This window comes from Bufo bufo, chromosome 4 (assembly GCF_905171765.1).
Source record: "Bufo bufo chromosome 4, aBufBuf1.1, whole genome shotgun sequence".
Taxonomy (NCBI): domain Eukaryota; kingdom Metazoa; phylum Chordata; class Amphibia; order Anura; family Bufonidae; genus Bufo; species Bufo bufo.
In genome coordinates this window covers 610,385,307-610,404,967 of record NC_053392.1, presented here as the reverse complement: position 1 = coordinate 610,404,967, position 19,661 = coordinate 610,385,307, and the positions used below count along the sequence as shown (strand labels likewise).

The 19,661-nt window shown below is 45.4% G+C and overlaps 1 protein-coding gene across 6 annotated transcripts in view; it reads left to right on the top strand.

The window, feature by feature from the left end:
• Positions 1-19,661, top strand: part of TOGARAM2 (TOG array regulator of axonemal microtubules 2) — a 106,489-nt gene that overhangs the window by 60,212 nt on the left and 26,616 nt on the right. For 4 of the 6 annotated variants that reach the window (XM_040430625.1, XM_040430622.1, XM_040430624.1 and 1 more), the window contains exon 2: positions 18,770-18,878. In XM_040430625.1, the coding sequence (XP_040286559.1) occupies positions 18,854-18,878 (25 nt within the window). In that variant the 5' untranslated portion in view covers positions 18,770-18,853. Of the gene's footprint in view, positions 1-18,769; positions 18,879-19,661 lie in introns of those variants that run through there. The other 2 variants (XM_040430626.1, XM_040430627.1) reach the window with 2 other exon arrangements.

Genomic DNA, 19,661 nt, shown 5'->3' with positions numbered 1-19,661 from the left:
GGAATAGATACCCAGCAACTAACGGCGGGTTTCCAATATGTTGCCATGTGGTGAGGCCAGATGATACACTTTGGAGTCTCCAATGAATGGTCGATTGTAAAATTTGGGTTTACTACTTGTTGGGAATGCACAGTGCGTCCAGGAATGGATGCACAATGTCACCAGCAGGTCCCGGTTATAACCACATACGGCGACATCTGTGTGATATATGATATATATGTAAGACTTAGACCAATATACAGTGGATATACGTATGGGATATACGTAGTCGGGATCACTAATGAGTCCCCTTTTTGTTATGATTTGATCCATATTCCATTGTGTATCTATAATAATAAGTACACACTAATTTTCTTTTGAAATATTGGCAAATGTTATGCTGATTGATTTCTATTGTTACTTTAGTGTTATGCTATGCGCTACTTCTAATGACATAGTCCCTGCTAGCTACAGGAATGCATTATGCCACTCCGATGCGGTCACATGATCGGCCTTACGATCATGTGACTTAATGTCCGATCGCGGGACTGATGTTTCCGGAAGCGCGTTGTACTATTGGCATCGGTGTCCTGAAAGGCGCATTGAGAAAAGTAAAACGCTAATTCCGTGTGGACCGGACCCCTGGCGGCTCTATGGCTTCCTTCTCATATGTTTTTATTAATGACACCTGCACCGAGGTAATGTTTTTAGACATTGGCAGATATGTTTTTAATTACATTGATGACATCACTTGTGAATTATTTCCTATAATACACTGCTCAAAAAAATAAAGGGAACACTTAAACAACACAATGTAACTCCAAGTCAATCACACTTCTGTGAAATCAAACTGTCCACTTAGGAAGTAACACTGAGTGACAATCAATTTCACATGCTGTTGTGCAAATGGGATAGACAACAGGTGGAAATTATAGGCAATTAGCAAGACACCCCCAATAATGGAGTGGTTCTGCAGGTGGTGACCACAGACCACTTCTCAGTTCCTATGCTTCCTTGCTGATGTTTTGGTCACTTTTGAATGCTGGCGGTGCTTTCACTCTAGTGGTAGCATGAGACGGAGTCTACAACCCACACAAGTGGCTCAGGTAGTGCAGCTTATCCAGGATGGCACATCAATGCGAGCTGTGGCAAGAAGGTTTGCTGTGTCTGTCAGCGTAGTGTCCAGAGCATGGAGGCGCTACCAGGAGACAGGCCAGTACATCAGGAGACGTGGAGGAGGCCATAGGAGGGCAACAACCCAGCAGCAGGACCGCTACCTCCGCCTTTGTGCAAGGAGGAACAGGAGGAGCACTGCCAGAGCCCTGCAAAATGACCTCCAGCAGGCCACAAATGTGCATGTGTCTGCTCAAACGGTCAGAAACAGACTCCATGAGGATGATATGAGGGCCCGACGTCCACAGGTGGGGGTTGTGCTTACAGCCCAATACCGTGCAGGACGTTTGGCATTTGCCAGAGAACACCAAGATTGGCAAATTCGCCACTGGGCGCCCTGTGCTCTTCACAGATGAAAGCAGGTTCACACTGAGCACATGTGACAGATGTGACAGAGTCTGGAGACGCCGTGAAGAACGTTCTGCTGCCTGCAACATCCTCCAGCATGACCGGTTTGGCATTGGGTCAGTAATGGTGTGGGGTGGCATTTCTTTGGAGGGCCGCACAGCCCTCCATGTACTCGTCAGAGGTAGCCTGACTACCATTAGGTACCGAGATGAGATCCTCAGACCCCTTGTGAGACCATATGCTGGTGCGGTTGGCCCTGGGTTCCTCCTAATGCAAGACAATGCTAGACCTCATGTGGCTGGAGTGTGTCAGCAGTTCCTGCAAGACGAAGGCATTGATGCTATGGACTGGCCCGCCCGTTCCCCAGACCTGAATCCAATTGAGCACATCTGGGACATCATGTCTCGCCAGGGCCGGTGCAAGGATTTTTGCCGCCTTAGGCAAGATAAAAATTGCCGCCCCCCCTTATTAGATGATCTGCCCATATCATGACATCACATATGTTCCACCCCTTTCTCAGCTTTTAAATAAAAAGAACTGCTAGGTTTCCCTTAGGGTTAATCCAGCTTCTTGTAGCTGTCTTTTTTTGCGGAACGGAATTGCGGACCCATACATTTCTATGGGGCCGCATGACGTGCGGCCCCGATCCGGAATTGCGGATCCGCAATTCCGATCCGGAAAAAAATAGAACATGTCCTATTCTTGTCTGCAATAGCGGACAAGAATAGGCATATTCTGTTAGTGCCGGCAATGTGCGGTCCGCAAAATGCGGAACGCACATTGCTGCTGTCCGTGTTTTGCGGATCCGTGGATCCGCGAAACACACATGGATGTGTGAATGGACCCTAAATGTGAGGTAAATTAGTTTCCAATGTAGTATTAATAACTAAACAATTACATAATAAACATATTGCATTGTCTACTTACCACCAGGACAATAAGATGATCTGGTCTCTGGCTGCAGTCTGGCTCTTGGTCTGGCTCTGGGGACTCCCTTGTCACTCTCTTCTCCCCCACTCCCTCCCTTGTCACTCTCATTATTCCCCCCCTCCCCCCTCCCTTGTCACTCTCATTATTCCCCCCCCCTCCCTTGTCAATCTCATTATACCCCTCCTCCCTTGTCTCTCTCATTATTCCCCCCCTCCCCTGTCACTCTCATTATTGCACCCCCCCTCCCTTTTCACTCTCATTATTCCACCCCCCCTCTCTTGTCACTCTCATTATTCCCCCCCTCCCCCCTCCCTTGTCACTCTCATTATTCCCCCCTCCCCCTCCCTTTTCACTCTCATTATCCCCCCCCCTTGTCAATGTCATTATTCCCCCCTCCCCCTCCCTTGTCACTCTCATTATCCCCCCCTCCCTTGTCAATGTCATTATTCCCCCCCTCCCTTGTCAATGTCATTATTTCCCCCCCCCTCCCTTGTCAATGTCATTATTCCCCCCCTCCCTTGTCAATGTCATTATTTCCCCCCCCTCCCTTGTCAATGTCATTATCCCCCCCCTCCCTTGTCAATGTCATTATTCCCCCCCCCTCCCTTGTCAATCTCATTATTCCCCCTACACACACACCTCTAATGTAGCGTGGCCGAGCTTTCTTCGGTCCGCGGTACTGGAGCATTTGTTTCCTGTACCTGGCCGGACTGACAGGAAGTGCACACTAAGTGAGCACTTCCTGTCAGTCCGGCCGGGTACAGGAAACAAAAGCTCCAGTACCGCGGACCGAACAGAGCTTGGCCACGCTACATTAACAAAAGCGCAGAGCAGACACACAGCAGGCGCAGGCTGCGCAGCAATGAGCCGGCGGCCGGAGATTCAAATTAGAGCGGCAAGCGCTCAGGACTCTGTCCTGAGCGCTTGCTGCTCTAATTTGAATCTCCGGCCGCCGGAGACTCAGGAGGCGCAGCATGAGGGGCGCCGCCGGCCGAACTTATATAACCATCTTTTTTTTTTTTTTTTTTTTTTTTCCACCGCAACGGGCGCCCCCTGCTAAATGGCGCCCTAGGCGACTGCCTAAGTCGCCTTACTGGTGGCGCCGGCCCTGTGTCTCGCTCTATCCACCAACTGTCGCACCACAGACTGTCCAGGAGTTGGCAGATGCTTTAGTCCAGGTCTGGGAGGAGATCCCTCAGGAGACCGTCCGCCACCTCATCAGGAGCATGCACAGGCATTGTAGGGAGGTCATACAGGCACGTGGAGGCCACACACACTACTGAGCCTCATTTTGACTTGTTTTAAGGACATTACATCAAAGTTGGATCAGCCTGTAGTGTGTTTTTCCACTTTAATTTTGAGTGTGACTCCAAATCCAGACCTCCATGGGTTGAAAAATTTGATTTCCATTTTTTTATTTTTGTGTGATTTTGTTGTCAGCAGATTTAACTATGTAAAGAACAAAGTATTTCAGAAGAATATTTAATTAACTCAGATCTAGGATGTGTTATTTTTGTGTTCCCTTTATTTTTTATTTATGGGAATATTATTTTAAGCTATATATAGCTAGCACTTTACACTGTGATTTGATATAATGGAAGAGTTATTTTGGATACTATGTATTAGATATGGTTAATTATACTATTTGAGTGATAATGATGTTAACCTGTATAAATAAGCACATGGCACCATTGCACTTTGTCACTGCCTGAGAAAGGTCCCAGCAAGTGACCGAAACGTCGCTGTCTCGTGAACAACAGTATCTACTTGTTTTATACGCCGTGGAATTTCTTATCTATTAGATATCTATCTCATATCTATCTATTATCTATCTATCTATCTTCTATCTATCTATCTATCTATCTATCTATCTATCTATCTATTATCTATCTCATATCTATCTATCTCATATCTATCTATCTATCTATCTATCTATCTATCTATCTATCTATCTATCTATCTCATATCTATCTATTATCTATCTATTATCTATCTATTATCTATCTATCTATCTATCTATCTATCTATCTATCTATCTATCATCTATCTATCTATTATCTATCTATCTATCTATCTATCTATCATCTATCTATCTATCTTTCTATCTATCTATTATCTATCTATCTATCTATCTATCTATCTATTATCTATCTATCTATCTATCTATCTATTATCTATCTCATATCTATCTATCTATCTATCTATCTATCTATTATCTATCTATCTATCTATCTATCTATCTATCTCATATCTATCTCATATCTATCTATCTATCTATCTATCTATCTATCTATCTATCTATCTATCTATCTATCTATTATCTATCTATTTATTATCTATCTCATATCTATCTATCTATCTATCTATCTATCTATCTATCTATTATCTATCTATCTCATATCTATCTATCTATCTATCTATCTATTATCTATCTATCTCATATCTATCTATCTATCTATCTATCTATCCCGGGCAATAGGAGATTATAGGACCCCTGTGTCCCCGCCCACCCTCAAGCCACACCCACACACGGCCCCACACACTTAACGCACCGCCCACATCACCTACACTTGGTACAGAATTTCTCTTCACTATGTTTAAAATAAAAGTTAATTATAGTTAATGGCGGCCGGCGGGCGTTCTGTCTGCATCCAGCAGTGCCGGATGCAGTAAATTTCGGCAGGCTGTTCTCAGCTGGAACAGCCGGCCAGAATCACTAACGCAGTTGTGAAAGTAGCCTAATACAGCGCCCCATACCTCTTCCATCCAGTGATGTCTCCTCTGATGTAGATGTTCTCTGTCTTCATCTTCTCCATTCAGCCCAGACCGCCATGATGATTTCTTTCAGCCATCTCTTCTCTGCAGAGTTTGACTAGTGTAACCATAATGTCCCCCAAAAATAACTGTGCTAAGCTGATACTGTGCCAAGGTGCCCCCACAGTAATAGTGCTCCCTAGAATCCCAGCAATAGTAATAATTCTGTGCCAGAGAGCACTTAGTAGTAATAGTGCTCCTACAGTGCCCCCAACAGTAATTGTGTCCCAGAAGTAATAATGCTCCCATAGTCCCACAGTTGTAATAAAACCCCCTTATAATGTGCGCCAGTACAATAAAAATGCCCTGTTGTGTGGCAGTAAATAAATAAATAAATAACCTCCTCTTAGTGCCCCTGGTAGAGCCAATGTCCCCAGAGTGCCCTCATGTGATCCAATGACCCGTACTGTGTGCCACTACAAAACACACTTAGGGCCCCCAGTTGAGCTAAGGTGCCCATAGTGCCCCTATAATTCGTGCTAGTATAAAATACTCCTATCTAGTGCCCCCAGAAGATGCCCCCATAGTGCTCCTCCCCCGTCCCCATAGTGTCCTCCATAACGTGCCAGTATAAAATGCCCCTATAGACTGCCCCACACAGATGCCCCCATAATTCTTCTCTCCTCCCTTCCCCATAGTGGCACCAAAATGGGTGCCAGTATTAAATGCCCCTATATAATGCCTTCATAGTGTTCTTCTCCCCCACAGTGCTCCCCCATAATGCATGCCAGTATATAGGGCCCCCAGTAGGTGCCCCCATAGTGCTCCTTTCCCCCACACGTCTCCATAGTGCCCCCCCCATAATGTGTGCCAGTATATAGGGGCCCCCAGTAGAGGTCCCATTGTGATCCTTCCCCCTTTCTCCATAGTGCCCCCCCATAATGTGCCAGTATATAGGGGCCCGCAATAGATGCCCCCATAGTGCTCTTTCCCCCCCTTCTCCATAGTGCCCCCCTTTCATAATGTGCCAGTATAGCAGCCAATGGCAGGGAGGCTCATCCCCGTCGGCCATTGGCTGCTCGTCCCCAACACTGGATGTTTTCACCCGTGCACGAGGAGGTGCGGGGGCCAGGAGCAGCGCAGGGAGCGGGGTAAGTATGTTCCCTGTGAGGGGCCCGGCGTATTGGGGGGGGGGGGGCTGTTTATAGTATTGGATAACCCTTTTAATAACTGCATTTTATTTTCAGCACTAGGCCTTAGTCAAAGTTACCTATGACTATGGCCTAGTGTACAGCCTGAAAGGCGTCAGTTGTGTTATGTGTCTGTACCGCCGGAATACTGGAGCCAATAAAGAATACGCTGGTACGCATCATGTTCCTGACCTATCTAAAGGCATGTCAGCGCCCATAGGGGTAACCGTACCGCTTGTCCCCGACCCTGTATGACATGTAAATGCGCTGCCGGTCTTCACTGCTATTGAAGCATTCTATTCACGAACAGCTCTATAGAAAACATATCATTATCAGGAGAAAGCAATAGCTGCAATGTATGGGAGCCTAAGGGAGTTGCTATGGGCTAGATGTTGGTATACAGCTCTGCTAATGCCGAAGCAATTGCCTATGATGGGGATACGACTTACAATCGATGGTCTTCCCCTGAGGGGTCATCGAGTTGGTTGACTGGTTTCTGAACTCTCCATTGTTTTGGCTGATGAGCAGCTCTATGGGACTAGCACTAGGACCATGTGGACCATACAGCTGGATCTTTAAGAAGGTATTTCACCCTCCACAGAATTTGATCCTTGGCTCAAGGTGACCTAATTCTTGGTAATGAGGGGATTAGCACTTGTTATCACGCAGGGAATCCCCGGCCCATTCAAGCTATTACAGCTCCGCAACGTGTCTTCACATTGTAATAACAGGTTATTACAGCCAGCAGTCAGATTACAACAGCCAGGAATTTCCAGGCGCTCGCTATGGAATTGAATGGAGATCCTGATTACAGTTAATGTCTCGTAATGCAACGGCCTGTAATGACTTAATGATATGTATAGTGACTCAATGGAGAGGTCGGGGCGTTACTCCACTTCTTAGGCCTCTTTGACACGTCAGTGAATCACGTACGTGCACTGTGCACGGACCGTGGTGACGCCAGGGAAGCACGCGCTATTTGTGTCCATGTTTCCGGATCCTTCGTGCACATTATAATCTGTGCGTCTGTGAAAATCACGGAGGCAATGCGTATGCCATCCGGGTTTGGTGCTCTGGAATTTAATTTTAGGCCATGCAATAGGGAGGACACACGGAGGGCATAAGAATGACACACGGACCAAACGCGGATCCTTCAGGGGGACACCCCGACTCTATGCCGACAAGAGATGTTGGGTATGTTGGAATTCAGCATGCCCGATTGTTTTCTTCTCAATGGAGATAAGCAGTGGTTTATTACCGTCTCCCCAGCTGAGTGTGCGTGTGTACCGGAAGGTCGGGAATAATGTCCGCCAAATGAACGTCCCTTTGTTTGACAGCGTCTAAAGACCTCCTTAAGAAATGACCAAGACGAAAGTGGAAGCTCAGGGCAATGTCTTCATTAATAGAAACTCCATCCACACCATCACGTGCCCCCTAATACTACATCCATAGTACCCACAGGGTCAACCACAGTTCACCTTAATTGCAGTGAATCCCACAGGGCCCCATGACAGTAACAGCCTCAGTGCTGCCCAGGACATTGACAGTATATAACACTATATATATATAATACTCCTATAACAGTGCCCTGACAACTGGCACCCATATCAGTGACAACCAGAGTGCCCCCATAACAGTGACAGCCACAGTGCTCTCTCCTGACCCCCGGTGGAGAACAGACTTGATTAAGAGCAATCTTTTAGTAATTTTGACCAGGCTAAACTGCTGGCAGCAGTAGGTAGGGGGTGGAGAGAACAGGACAAATAGCTTCTGCAGAGCTTTTATTATCAGGAGTAGTGTGAATATGAAGTTTTATTCTGCCAGATTCAGCTCTTGCAAGTGCCCAGAAGGAGGAGCTTCACTGTGACCTGCTCTCCACATTAGCGACTTCACTGCCACGCCCCTCTGCTCTGAGTGACAGCTGTAGCATCCAACCAGGCGATCACTACAGCTGTCTGTCAGAGAAGAGGGGAGGGGCTCTGACACAGCTCAATGCAGAGAGCACTTTACAATGAATCTGGCAGAATAAAACTTCATATTCTTACTACACCTGATAATATTAGCTCTACGAAAGCTATGTTTGTCCTGCTCTCACCAGCCCCTACCTAGTGCTGTCAGCAGTTTTGCATGGGACAAAATCTTGAGGTGATCTGCTGTCTCCAAAAGAACAGGATCCCAAAGAGACTGCTCCACAGCATCCAGGCTCTTCACCACTGTTCCTCCATCTCTTCTGAAGACTAAATACAGGAACACTCACAGGGTCTGAGGACAGGTAATGTTTCTGCAGCGGACCGGACCGCAGGGGCAGTATGTGAGTGCACGGTGGACTGATGGGGGTAGTAGTCGTACTCATGGTTTTGCAGCTCCCTGGGTCGGCGTGCAGTGGAACAGAAGACAGCACTAAATCCTCCGGGGCACTCTCTATTGCAGGGAACATCAGTCAGATGGAAGTTGAGGTGCCCTTGATGGTAGTGGGTATGCTTAGGGCGCTTTGGTGGCTGGGCCCCTGTGTTCGTGACGCCAGCACTGTAAAGTGCAATTAGGAGATAGAGTAGAATTATGAGAGAGGAAGTAGTTGAACCAAACAGGAACTTTACTTGTAAATTGTAGTCTTGCAATAAGTATCATCCAATAGCAGCACTTTGTCATAAATACAGATGGTAAAGCTGTAAATCCCAATAACAGGCTCAGTGAGGTGGTGTATGTAGGTTCCGGCTCAACTGTGTAGGAGTAAGGATCTTACTTGATCTTGCTCTGGTTACTTTCAATAATAGTTTGGATCCTCTATAAGTTCTATTCAGCAATTCAGCAATATTCAATGATTCAGTAATTCAGCAACCCAAGGGCGATCTCCCTCATGGCAGGCAAACTCTCTGCTACCTTCTTTGAAAAGGTTGCGCAAGATACAGCAATTATTCTCTGAAACCCCGGAAAGGTCCCTGGAAGGGGTATTACAGTAAAGGACCAATAAGTCCTAGCCTTGGACTACGAAGGTTGAAGTAGCTTTACTCCCTGGGCTAGGCCCAGGAGGACAGAGACAAGTCTGTCTCCTCTCCTAACGCCTCACTCCTAATCTCTTCTAACTTCCTGTGTCTGACCTATATAAATGGTGTTAAAGTGACACCTAGAGGTGGATATGTGTAGTGCATTGGACCAGCCTGAAATGGGAATTTAACAGCATTGACAAAGGAAAATATAATAAATAGTGCAAAATGACATAACAATTTTGGAGTGTTCCCATCCACCTGGAGACGTTGTTACAATTGTATGCAGTCTAGATAAAGCCTCATTCACATGTCAGTGTTCCATGTACGTGTGCTGTACGTGTTCTCCAAGTCCCCATTCATTTTATTTAGTGTATTCACACATCAGTGTTTTAGCACGGTCCATGGGTCGGTGATTTTAGCACGGATGCATGCTCTATTTTGTCCGTCACTCCCATTATAGTCTATGGGTCAGTGAAAACCATGGATGCAACACGGATGCCATCCGTGTTTTATGGATCATTAGAAAGAGATGCTTTAAAAATTATTTTTCAGCTGTGCAGGGTCAGTGAAACACGGATGGCAGACGGACAGCAAAAAATGGACACACGGACCCAACACGGATCCATCACGGACATCTTCACGGAGGCATCACTGAGCACCTTCTCACGGATTTAAGCACGGACACAGACTTGTGAATGAGGCTTAAGAACCAGCCGGGAGTCCAGACTGATACATTTCACCTGCGCTGATACAATGTATGCTATGTTCAAATAGCAGCATTTTCACGTGGATATCGGTGCACGTTCCGAGCAAAATTCAATATGCAATCTGCGTCCCATGTCTTGCAGTGGCACTGTGATTTTCATATGGTCATGGTCATGTACACATAACCCTAACCGCCCCCCCAGTATATGCTGCTGATGTGTCCCACTTAAGGCATGTTCACACAGCGTCTTTTGCCCGGGGGCTGTGTGGTTTCTGCCTCCCATTCATTTCAATGGGAGGCAGCACTGAGGAATGCAGAACAGGGGCTGCTCTGCGGCAAAAAAAAAAAATAAAACTGTGCATGGCCCCTTAAGCTTGTTTCACACGGGCGTTGTGGGAAAAGATGCGGGTGCGTTGCGGGAAGAACGTGCGATTCTTCCCCGCGAGTGCAAAGCGTTTTAATGCGCTTTGCACGCGCGTGAGAAAAATCGGCATGTTTGGTACAAACATTCGGGTTTGGGTTCAGTATTCTGTAAATTTTATTATTTTCCCTTATAACATGGTTATAAGGGAAAATAATAGCATTCTTAATACAGAATGCTTAGTAGAAGGTCAATTGAGGGTTAAAAAATAAGAATTAACTCACCTCCTTCAATTGATCGCGTAGCTGCCAGTCTCCTGTTATTTCTTCAGGACCTGTCAAAGGACCTGTGGTGACGTCACATCACATGGTACAATCACATGATCCATCACCACGGTGATGGACCATGTGATGATCTCAGTTATGTCACCACAGGTCCTTTGACAGGTCCTGAAGAAAGAACAGGAGACCGGCAGCTACGCGATCAATTGGAGGAGGTGAGTTTTTTTATTTTTTAACCCTCAATTGACCTTCTACTATGCATTCTGTATTAAAGAATGCTATTATTTTCCCTTATAACCATGTTATAAGGGAAAATAATACAGTGAATAGACTGTCACCTAGAAACCATGCGTGAAAATCGCACTGCATCCGCACTTGCTTGCGGATGCTTGCGATTTTAACGCAGCCCTACTCACTTCTATGGGGCCTGTGTTGCGTGAAAAATGCACAATATACAGGGAGTGCAGAATTATTAGGCAAGTTGTATTTTTGAGGATTAATTTTATTATTGAACAACAACCATGTTCTCAATGAACCCAAAAAACTCATTAATATCAAAGCTGAATATTTTTGGAAGTAGTTTTTAGTTTGTTTTTAGTTTTAGCTATTTTAGGGGGATATCTGTGTGTGCAGGTGACTATTACTGTGCATAATTATTAGGCAACTTAACAAAAAACTAATATATACCCATTTCAATTATTTATTTTTACCAGTGAAACCAATATAACATCTCAACATTCACAAATATACATTTCTGACATTCAAAAACAAAACAAAAACAAATCAGTGACCAATATAGCCACCTTTCTTTGCAAGGACACTCAAAAGCCTGCCATCCATGGATTCTGTCAGTGTTTTGATCTGTTCACCATCAACATTGCGTGCAGCAGCAACCACAGCCTCCCAGACACTGTTCAGAGAGGTGTACTGTTTTCCCTCCTTGTAAATCTCACATTTGATGATGGACCACAGGTTCTCAATGGGGTTCAGATCAGGTGAACAAGGAGGCCATGTCATTAGATTTTCTTCTTTTATACCCTTTTTTGCCAGCCACGCTGTGGAGTACTTGGACGCGTGTGATGGAGCATTGTCCTGCATGAAAATCATGTTTTTCTTGAAGGATGCAGACTTCTTCCTGTACCACTGCTTGAAGAAGGTGTCTTCCAGAAACTGGCAGTAGGACTGGGAGTTGAGCTTGACTCCATCCTCAACCCGAAAAGGCCCCACAAGCTCATCTTTGATGATACCAGCCCAAACCAGTACTCCACCTCCACCTTGCTGGCGTCTGAGTCGGACTGGAGCTCTCTGCCCTTTACCAATCCAGCCACGGGCCCATCCATCTGGCCCATCAAGACTCACTCTCATTTCATCAGTCCATAAAACCTTAGAAAAATCAGTCTTGAGATATTTCTTGGCCCAGTCTTGACGTTTCAGCTTGTGTGTCTTGTTCAGTGGTGGTCGTCTTTCAGCCTTTCTTACCTTGGCCATGTCTCTGAGTAATGCACACCTTGTGCTTTTGGGCACTCCAGTGATGTTGCAGCTCTGAAATATGGCCAAACTGGTGGCAAGTGGCATCTTGGCAGCTGCACGCTTGACTTTTCTCAGTTCATGGGCAGTTATTTTGTGCCTTGGTTTTTCCACACGCTTCTTGCGACCCTGTTGACTATTTTAAATGAAACGCTTGATTGTTCGATGATCACGCTTCAGAAGCTTTGCAATTTTAAGAGCGCTGCATCCCTCTGCAAGATATCTCACTATTTTTGACTTTTCTGAGCCTGTCAAGTCCTTCTTTTGACCCATTTTGCCAAAGGAAAGGATTAATAATTATGCACACCTAATATAGGGTGTTGATGTCATTAGACCACACCCCTTCTCATTACAGAGATGCACATCACCTAATATGCTTAATTGGTAGTAGGCTTTCGAGCCTATACAGCTTGGAGTAAGACAACATGCATAAAGAGGATGATGTGGTCAAAATACTCATTTGCCTAATAATTCTGTACACAGTGTAGAGCTTGCTGCGATTTTCATGCAACGCACAAGTGATGAGTGAAAATCACCGCTCGTGTGAACAGCCCCATAGAAATGAATGGGTCCGGATTCAGTGCGGGTGCAATGCGTTCACCTCACGCATTGCACCCGCGCGGAAAACTCACCCGTGTGAAAGGGGCCTTAGGCCTCATGCACACGATTGTATGTATTTTGCAGTCTGCAAAAAAAATGGATCAGCAAAAAATACGGATGACATCCGTGTGCAGTACGTATTTTGCGGAACGGAACAGCTGGCCCCTAATAGAACAGTCCTATCCTTGTCCGTAATGCGGACATTAAATAGGACATGTTCTATTTTTTTGTGGAACGGAAATACGGACATACGGAAACTGAATGCACATGGAGTGACTTCAGTTTTTTTTGCGGACCCGTTGAAATGAATGGTTCCGTATACGGTCCTCAAAAAAAACGGAACAGACACAGAAAGAAAATAAGTTTGTGTGTATGAGGCCTTACAGAGGATTATCTGGACTGGACACAATTGTAACAAACCCTCAGCTGTGAGCAGTAGTAGGCCTGGAATGTAAACGAGGATGTTTCCATTCACTGACAGCAAGCAGAGAACGGAGAGGAATTCAAACAAATTACATATAACGTGTTTTTTTTTATGCTCTTCTTTCTACAATGTGTAACTCCCGGGTGCCCAGCGCCCAGGGCTCTCCTGTAGGTGACCTTCGGTTTAGGTGACGTCCTCCCTCCTCCCACCTGCTGGACGCCACAAGTGACTAATAACCGTTCTAAATTTATCCGTAACGGTCGTTTTATTTACTGCGGTCGCAATAATTGTGTTGATGAGGGAAAAGCGGCGTATCCCCAGCTGACGTATCTAAGCCCAGAGCCAAATCCATCTGTGAGGCTTCAGCTGGTGGAGATCTGGTGCCAAGTCCCAGGAGGGCAAATGACACCTGAGACGGCGAGTGTCGTGTGTTGTCTATGGGGGGGGGGGACACGACGCTGCAACAAAGGACGGCACCATACCGTACCCATGTAATCGGTTACATAACATTAGTCAATGACTGAGGAGGCGGAGGGGGGAATTACAGCCGGCCATTACTGTGAGCCTGAGAAGACGGAGGGGTCAATCCGAGGAGCCCCCCACCTCCTGGACCCCCTATAGCTGTTCCTGCAGAGCAATGTGATGTGTAAGAGGAGGAGCGAGCGAAGCGACAACTGCTCCCTGCTAATTCCTGCCTTACAAAACAGGTTGTCAGACATCAGTAAGGCCTCATTCACACGTCCGTGTCTGTGGTATGTCCGTGACGGCACATTCCGTGTTTTCATGATCCATCCGCGTTTGATCTTTGGTTCCGTGATTTTCAGTCCGTGTGTCTTCCGTGGTTTCCAGAGCATCTTCTAGCAACAATCCGTGAAAACCACAGACCAAACATGGAAAGGCGTCCATGTTGTGTCCATGGTTTACACAGACCCATAGAGTATAATGTCCAAGGGATCTGTAATGACAGACAAAATAGGGCAACAAGCAAAGAGGCCAAATTAATACCGCCATATAGTGCCGAGGTAATACTGCCATATAATACCACCATATAGTGCCGAGGTAATACTGCCATATAATACCACCATATAGTGCTGAGGTAATACTGCCATATAATACCACCATATAGTGCTGAGGTAATACTGCCATATAATACCACCATATAGTGCTGAGGTAATACTGCCATATAATACCACCATATAGTGCCGAGGTAATACTGCCATATAATACCACCATATAGTGCTGAGGTAATACTGCCATATAATACCACCATATAGTGCCGAGGTAATACTGCCATAAGTGCTGAGGTAATACTGCCATATAATACAGCCATATAGTGCTGAGGTAATACTGCCATATAATACCAACATATAGTGCCAAGGTAAAACAGCCATATAGTGCCGAGGTAATACTGCCATATAATACCACCATATAGTGCTGAGGTAATACTGCCATATAATACCACCATATAGTGCCGAGGTAATACTGCCATATAATACCACCATATAGTGCCGAGGTAATACTGCCATATAATACCACCATATAGTGCTGAGGTAATACTGCCATATAATACCACCATATAGTGCTGAGGTAATACTGCCATATAATACCAACATATAGTGCCAAGGTAAAACAGCCATATAATACCGCCATATAGTGCCGAGGTAATACTGCCATATAATACCGCCATATAGTGCCGAGGTAATACTGCCATATAATACCACCATATAGTGCCGAGGTAATACTGCCATATAATACCAACATATAGTGCCAAGGTAAAACAGCCATATAATACCACCATATAGTGCCGAGGTAATACTGCCATATAATACAGCCATATAGTGCTGAGGTAATACTGCCATATAATACAGCCATATAGTGCCGAGGTAATACTGCCATATAATACCACCATATAGTGCCGAGGTAATACTGCCATATAATACCACCATATAGTGCCGAGGTAATACTGCCATATAATACCACCATATAGTGCCGAGGTAATACTGCCATATAATACCACCATATAGTGCCGAGGTAATACTGCCATATAATACCGCCATATAGTGCCGAGGTAATACTGCCATATAATACCACCATATAGTGCCAAGGTAAAACAGCCATATAGTGCCGAGGTAATACTGCCATATAATACCACCATATAGTGCCGAGGTAATACTGCCATATAATACCAACATATAGTGCCAAGGTAAAACAGCCATATAGTGCCGAGGTAATACTGCCATATAATACAGCCATATAGTGCTGAGGTAATACTGCCATATAATACCACCATATAGTGCCGAGGTAATACTGCCATATAATACCAACATATAGTGCCAAGGTAAAACAGCCATATAGTGCCGAGGTAATACTGCCATATAATACAGCCATATAGTGCTGAGGTAATACTGCCATATAATACCATCATATAGTGCCGAGGTAATGCAGCCATATAATTCCATCATATAGTGCCGAGGTAATACTGCCATATAATACAGCCATATAGTGCTGAGGTAATACTGCCATATAATACCACCATATAGTGCTGAGGTAATACTGCCATATAATTCCATCATATAGTGCCGAGGTAATGCAGCCATATAATACCACCATATAGTGCCGAGGTAATACTGCCATATAATACCACCATATAGTGCCGAGGTAATACTGCCATATAATACCACCATATAGTGCTGAGGTAATACTGCCATATAATACCACCATATAGTGCTGAGGTAATACTGCCATATAATACCAACATATAGTGCCAAGGTAAAACAGCCATATAATACCGCCATATAGTGCCGAGGTAATACTGCCATATAATACCGCCATATAGTGCCGAGGTAATACTGCCATATAATACCACCATATAGTGCCGAGGTAATACTGCCATATAATACCAACATATAGTGCCAAGGTAAAACAGCCATATAATACCACCATATAGTGCCGAGGTAATACTGCCATATAATACAGCCATATAGTGCTGAGGTAATACTGCCATATAATACAGCCATATAGTGCCGAGGTAATACTGCCATATAATACCACCATATAGTGCCGAGGTAATACTGCCATATAATACCACCATATAGTGCCGAGGTAATACTGCCATATAATACCACCATATAGTGCCGAGGTAATACTGCCATATAATACCACCATATAGTGCCGAGGTAATACTGCCATATAATACCGCCATATAGTGCCGAGGTAATACTGCCATATAATACCACCATATAGTGCCAAGGTAAAACAGCCATATAGTGCCGAGGTAATACTGCCATATAATACCACCATATAGTGCCGAGGTAATACTGCCATATAATACCAACATATAGTGCCAAGGTAAAACAGCCATATAGTGCCGAGGTAATACTGCCATATAATACAGCCATATAGTGCTGAGGTAATACTGCCATATAATACCACCATATAGTGCCGAGGTAATACTGCCATATAATACCAACATATAGTGCCAAGGTAAAACAGCCATATAGTGCCGAGGTAATACTGCCATATAATACAGCCATATAGTGCTGAGGTAATACTGCCATATAATACCATCATATAGTGCCGAGGTAATGCAGCCATATAATTCCATCATATAGTGCCGAGGTAATACTGCCATATAATACAGCCATATAGTGCTGAGGTAATACTGCCATATAATACCACCATATAGTGCTGAGGTAATACTGCCATATAATTCCATCATATAGTGCCGAGGTAATGCAGCCATATAATACCACCATATAGTGCCGAGGTAATACTGCCATATAATACCACCATATAGTGCCGAGGTAATACTGCCATATAATACCACCATATAGTGCCGAGGTAATACTGCCATATAATTCCATCATATAGTGGCCAAATATTATGTAATATCAAAAATTACTTATGCGGCCAGGAAAACACCACCATATAGTGCCAAATAATATGCAGTCTCCAAAATAATACTGCCATTTAGTGATGAGTGGCATAGGCAATATTAATTTTCGCTCTATTTTGCTAATTTTTCGCATAATATTCGCGAATTCTAGAATTCGTGATCTCCAGTCATTATTTTCGCATTTGCGCAAATCGGCACTAATGATGCGCATATTTTTTGCGCAGTACATGCAACTTCACATTTTATCAGGTCTGACTACATATTACTGATTGTGATGTATGCATGTATGTATGGACAGCAGAGAAACAGCACAGCAATAACACTGCTCTCTCTCTCAGATCTGCAAAATACTCCGTAGTTCCGTTCCGCATCTCCTGATTTGGGGACCCATTGAAGTGAATAGGTCGGCATCCGCGATGCGGAATGCACACGGGACGCAAATGCGGTCCGCAATACGGCAACGGGACACCTGCGGTCGTGTGCAGGAGGCCTAAGGCCTCTTGTACATAAAGGTGTGCTGTACATCCCGTTCATTGGGGACCGCACGGGCACAGACAGATCCGGACCCATTCAACATGTTATATTCTTTTTGCGGTGCGGAGGCGCGGACAGAACGCACATGGAAGCGCTCCGTAGTGCTTCCGTGGGGTTCGGTGCCTCCGTTCCGCACCGCTCCTTCTGGATCGCGGACCCATTCAAGTGAATTGGTCCGCATCCGTGATGCGGTGCAAAAACGTCCAGGGCCCGTATATTGTGGACCTGCCAGGGCCCGGCCGGCACGCCGAATCAGATTGTCTGGATTCAAAGAATTACTGTGGGAACTTTTTTTTTTTTTTTAAGATTACTGTGCCTTTAAATTCTGCAATGGAAAAAAACAAGTGCAGTAGCGGGAAGCTGGCGGCGCTGCGGTGACTTCGTGCTGTGCCGTTTCCTTAGTGTCGCTCTGTCAATGTTTACAGCACCTTTATATCTGAGTGCGGCCGCGGATTCTCTGTAAATGGCGCACGTACCTCCCCCGTGAATGGACCTTAGAACTTTCTAATAACCTTTGTATTTTTTATTCTTCTTATTTTTTTCAAGATCTCTGCTTACTGTCAGTGACTATGAACATTCTGGTTTACATCCAGAGACTGAAAACCCTGTACTAACTTGATACTTCTCACGGAGGAGGGTTTGTTACAGTTGTATCCTGTCCAGACAATCCCCTGAGAGATAAACACACCAGCAGCACAACTCTGTCCTGTCCACAGTTTGTTACAATCTATCCGCAAAACACGGATGGCGTCCGTGTGCGTTCCGCCATTTGCGGAACGGCACGGACAGCCATTGATATAACTGCCTATTTTTGTCCGCAAAACGGACAAGAATAGGACAGGTTATATTTTTATATTTACAGAGCAACGGATGCGGACAGCACACACGCAGTGCTGTCCGCATCTTTTGCGGCCCCATTGAAGTGAATGGGTCCGCATCCGAGAAAAAATGGCGCCAATCCTTCCTGTCCATTGCTACGTCATTTCTTGTCCATCCAGCAGAAGGTTCCTGACTGCGGTGACGTCTATGGCGGCTTTACTGTGTGACCCTCCTCGCTGATCTCCTCCGCCTTTCTTTTAGGAGTTTCTGGAAGAACATAATGACACGAGGTTTCCCGCAGGAGTCGTTTTGTGACAGAAAACCCACAAACCTTCCGGGGACACCATGACCCACAATGATTATACAGCAGGTATGGAGGGCGGGGGTTGGGCGGGGGGTCCGCTGAACCCTGATACTGATTTTCTGTCATATTATGTTCTATACTCTAGTCACATCCAAAGCTGCATTAAGACTTTGCTGTGTCTCAGACTTGCTCTTTCCTTTATGCTGACAGACACAACACTAAGGGCAGGGGCGCACACCCTTTTTTGGTCTGGGGGCCGCATTGTCGCACTATTTCAAGGGGCTGCAAAAAAAAAGAAGTTAATCAGCGCTTGTTTCCATCAGCCTATTACACAGGCTAAGGGCTCGTTCACGCGACCGCTGCCCCTCCGTGCCCGTGCTGTGGACCGCAAATTGCGCTCCGCTGCTTCCGTTTCGTTCCGCACCGCATCTCGGGATTTGCGGACACATTCAAGTGAATGGGTCCGCATCCGTGACGCGGAATGCACACCGGCGATGTGGCCACAAGCAGCGTTTTACCGCTAAGGTCAGCCATTGGCTGGAGAGGTGCTCCGGGATCGGGGGATGGAGACAGCGAGAGCAGCGCGGAGCAGGAAAGTAGGAATCTTCTGTATCGCGGGCCATGCTGCGGGAACTGGTTAAAAATCATGCACACGACCATATGTGTTTTAGCGGTCCGCAAAGAAAAACGGATGACATCCGTATGCCATCCATTTTTTTTTGGCGGATCCATTGTAACAGGAATAGGACATGTTCTATTTTTTTTGCTGGGCTACGGAACGGACATACGGATGCGGACAGCACGCGGTGTGTTGTCCGCATTTTTTGCGGACCCATTGAAATGAATTGG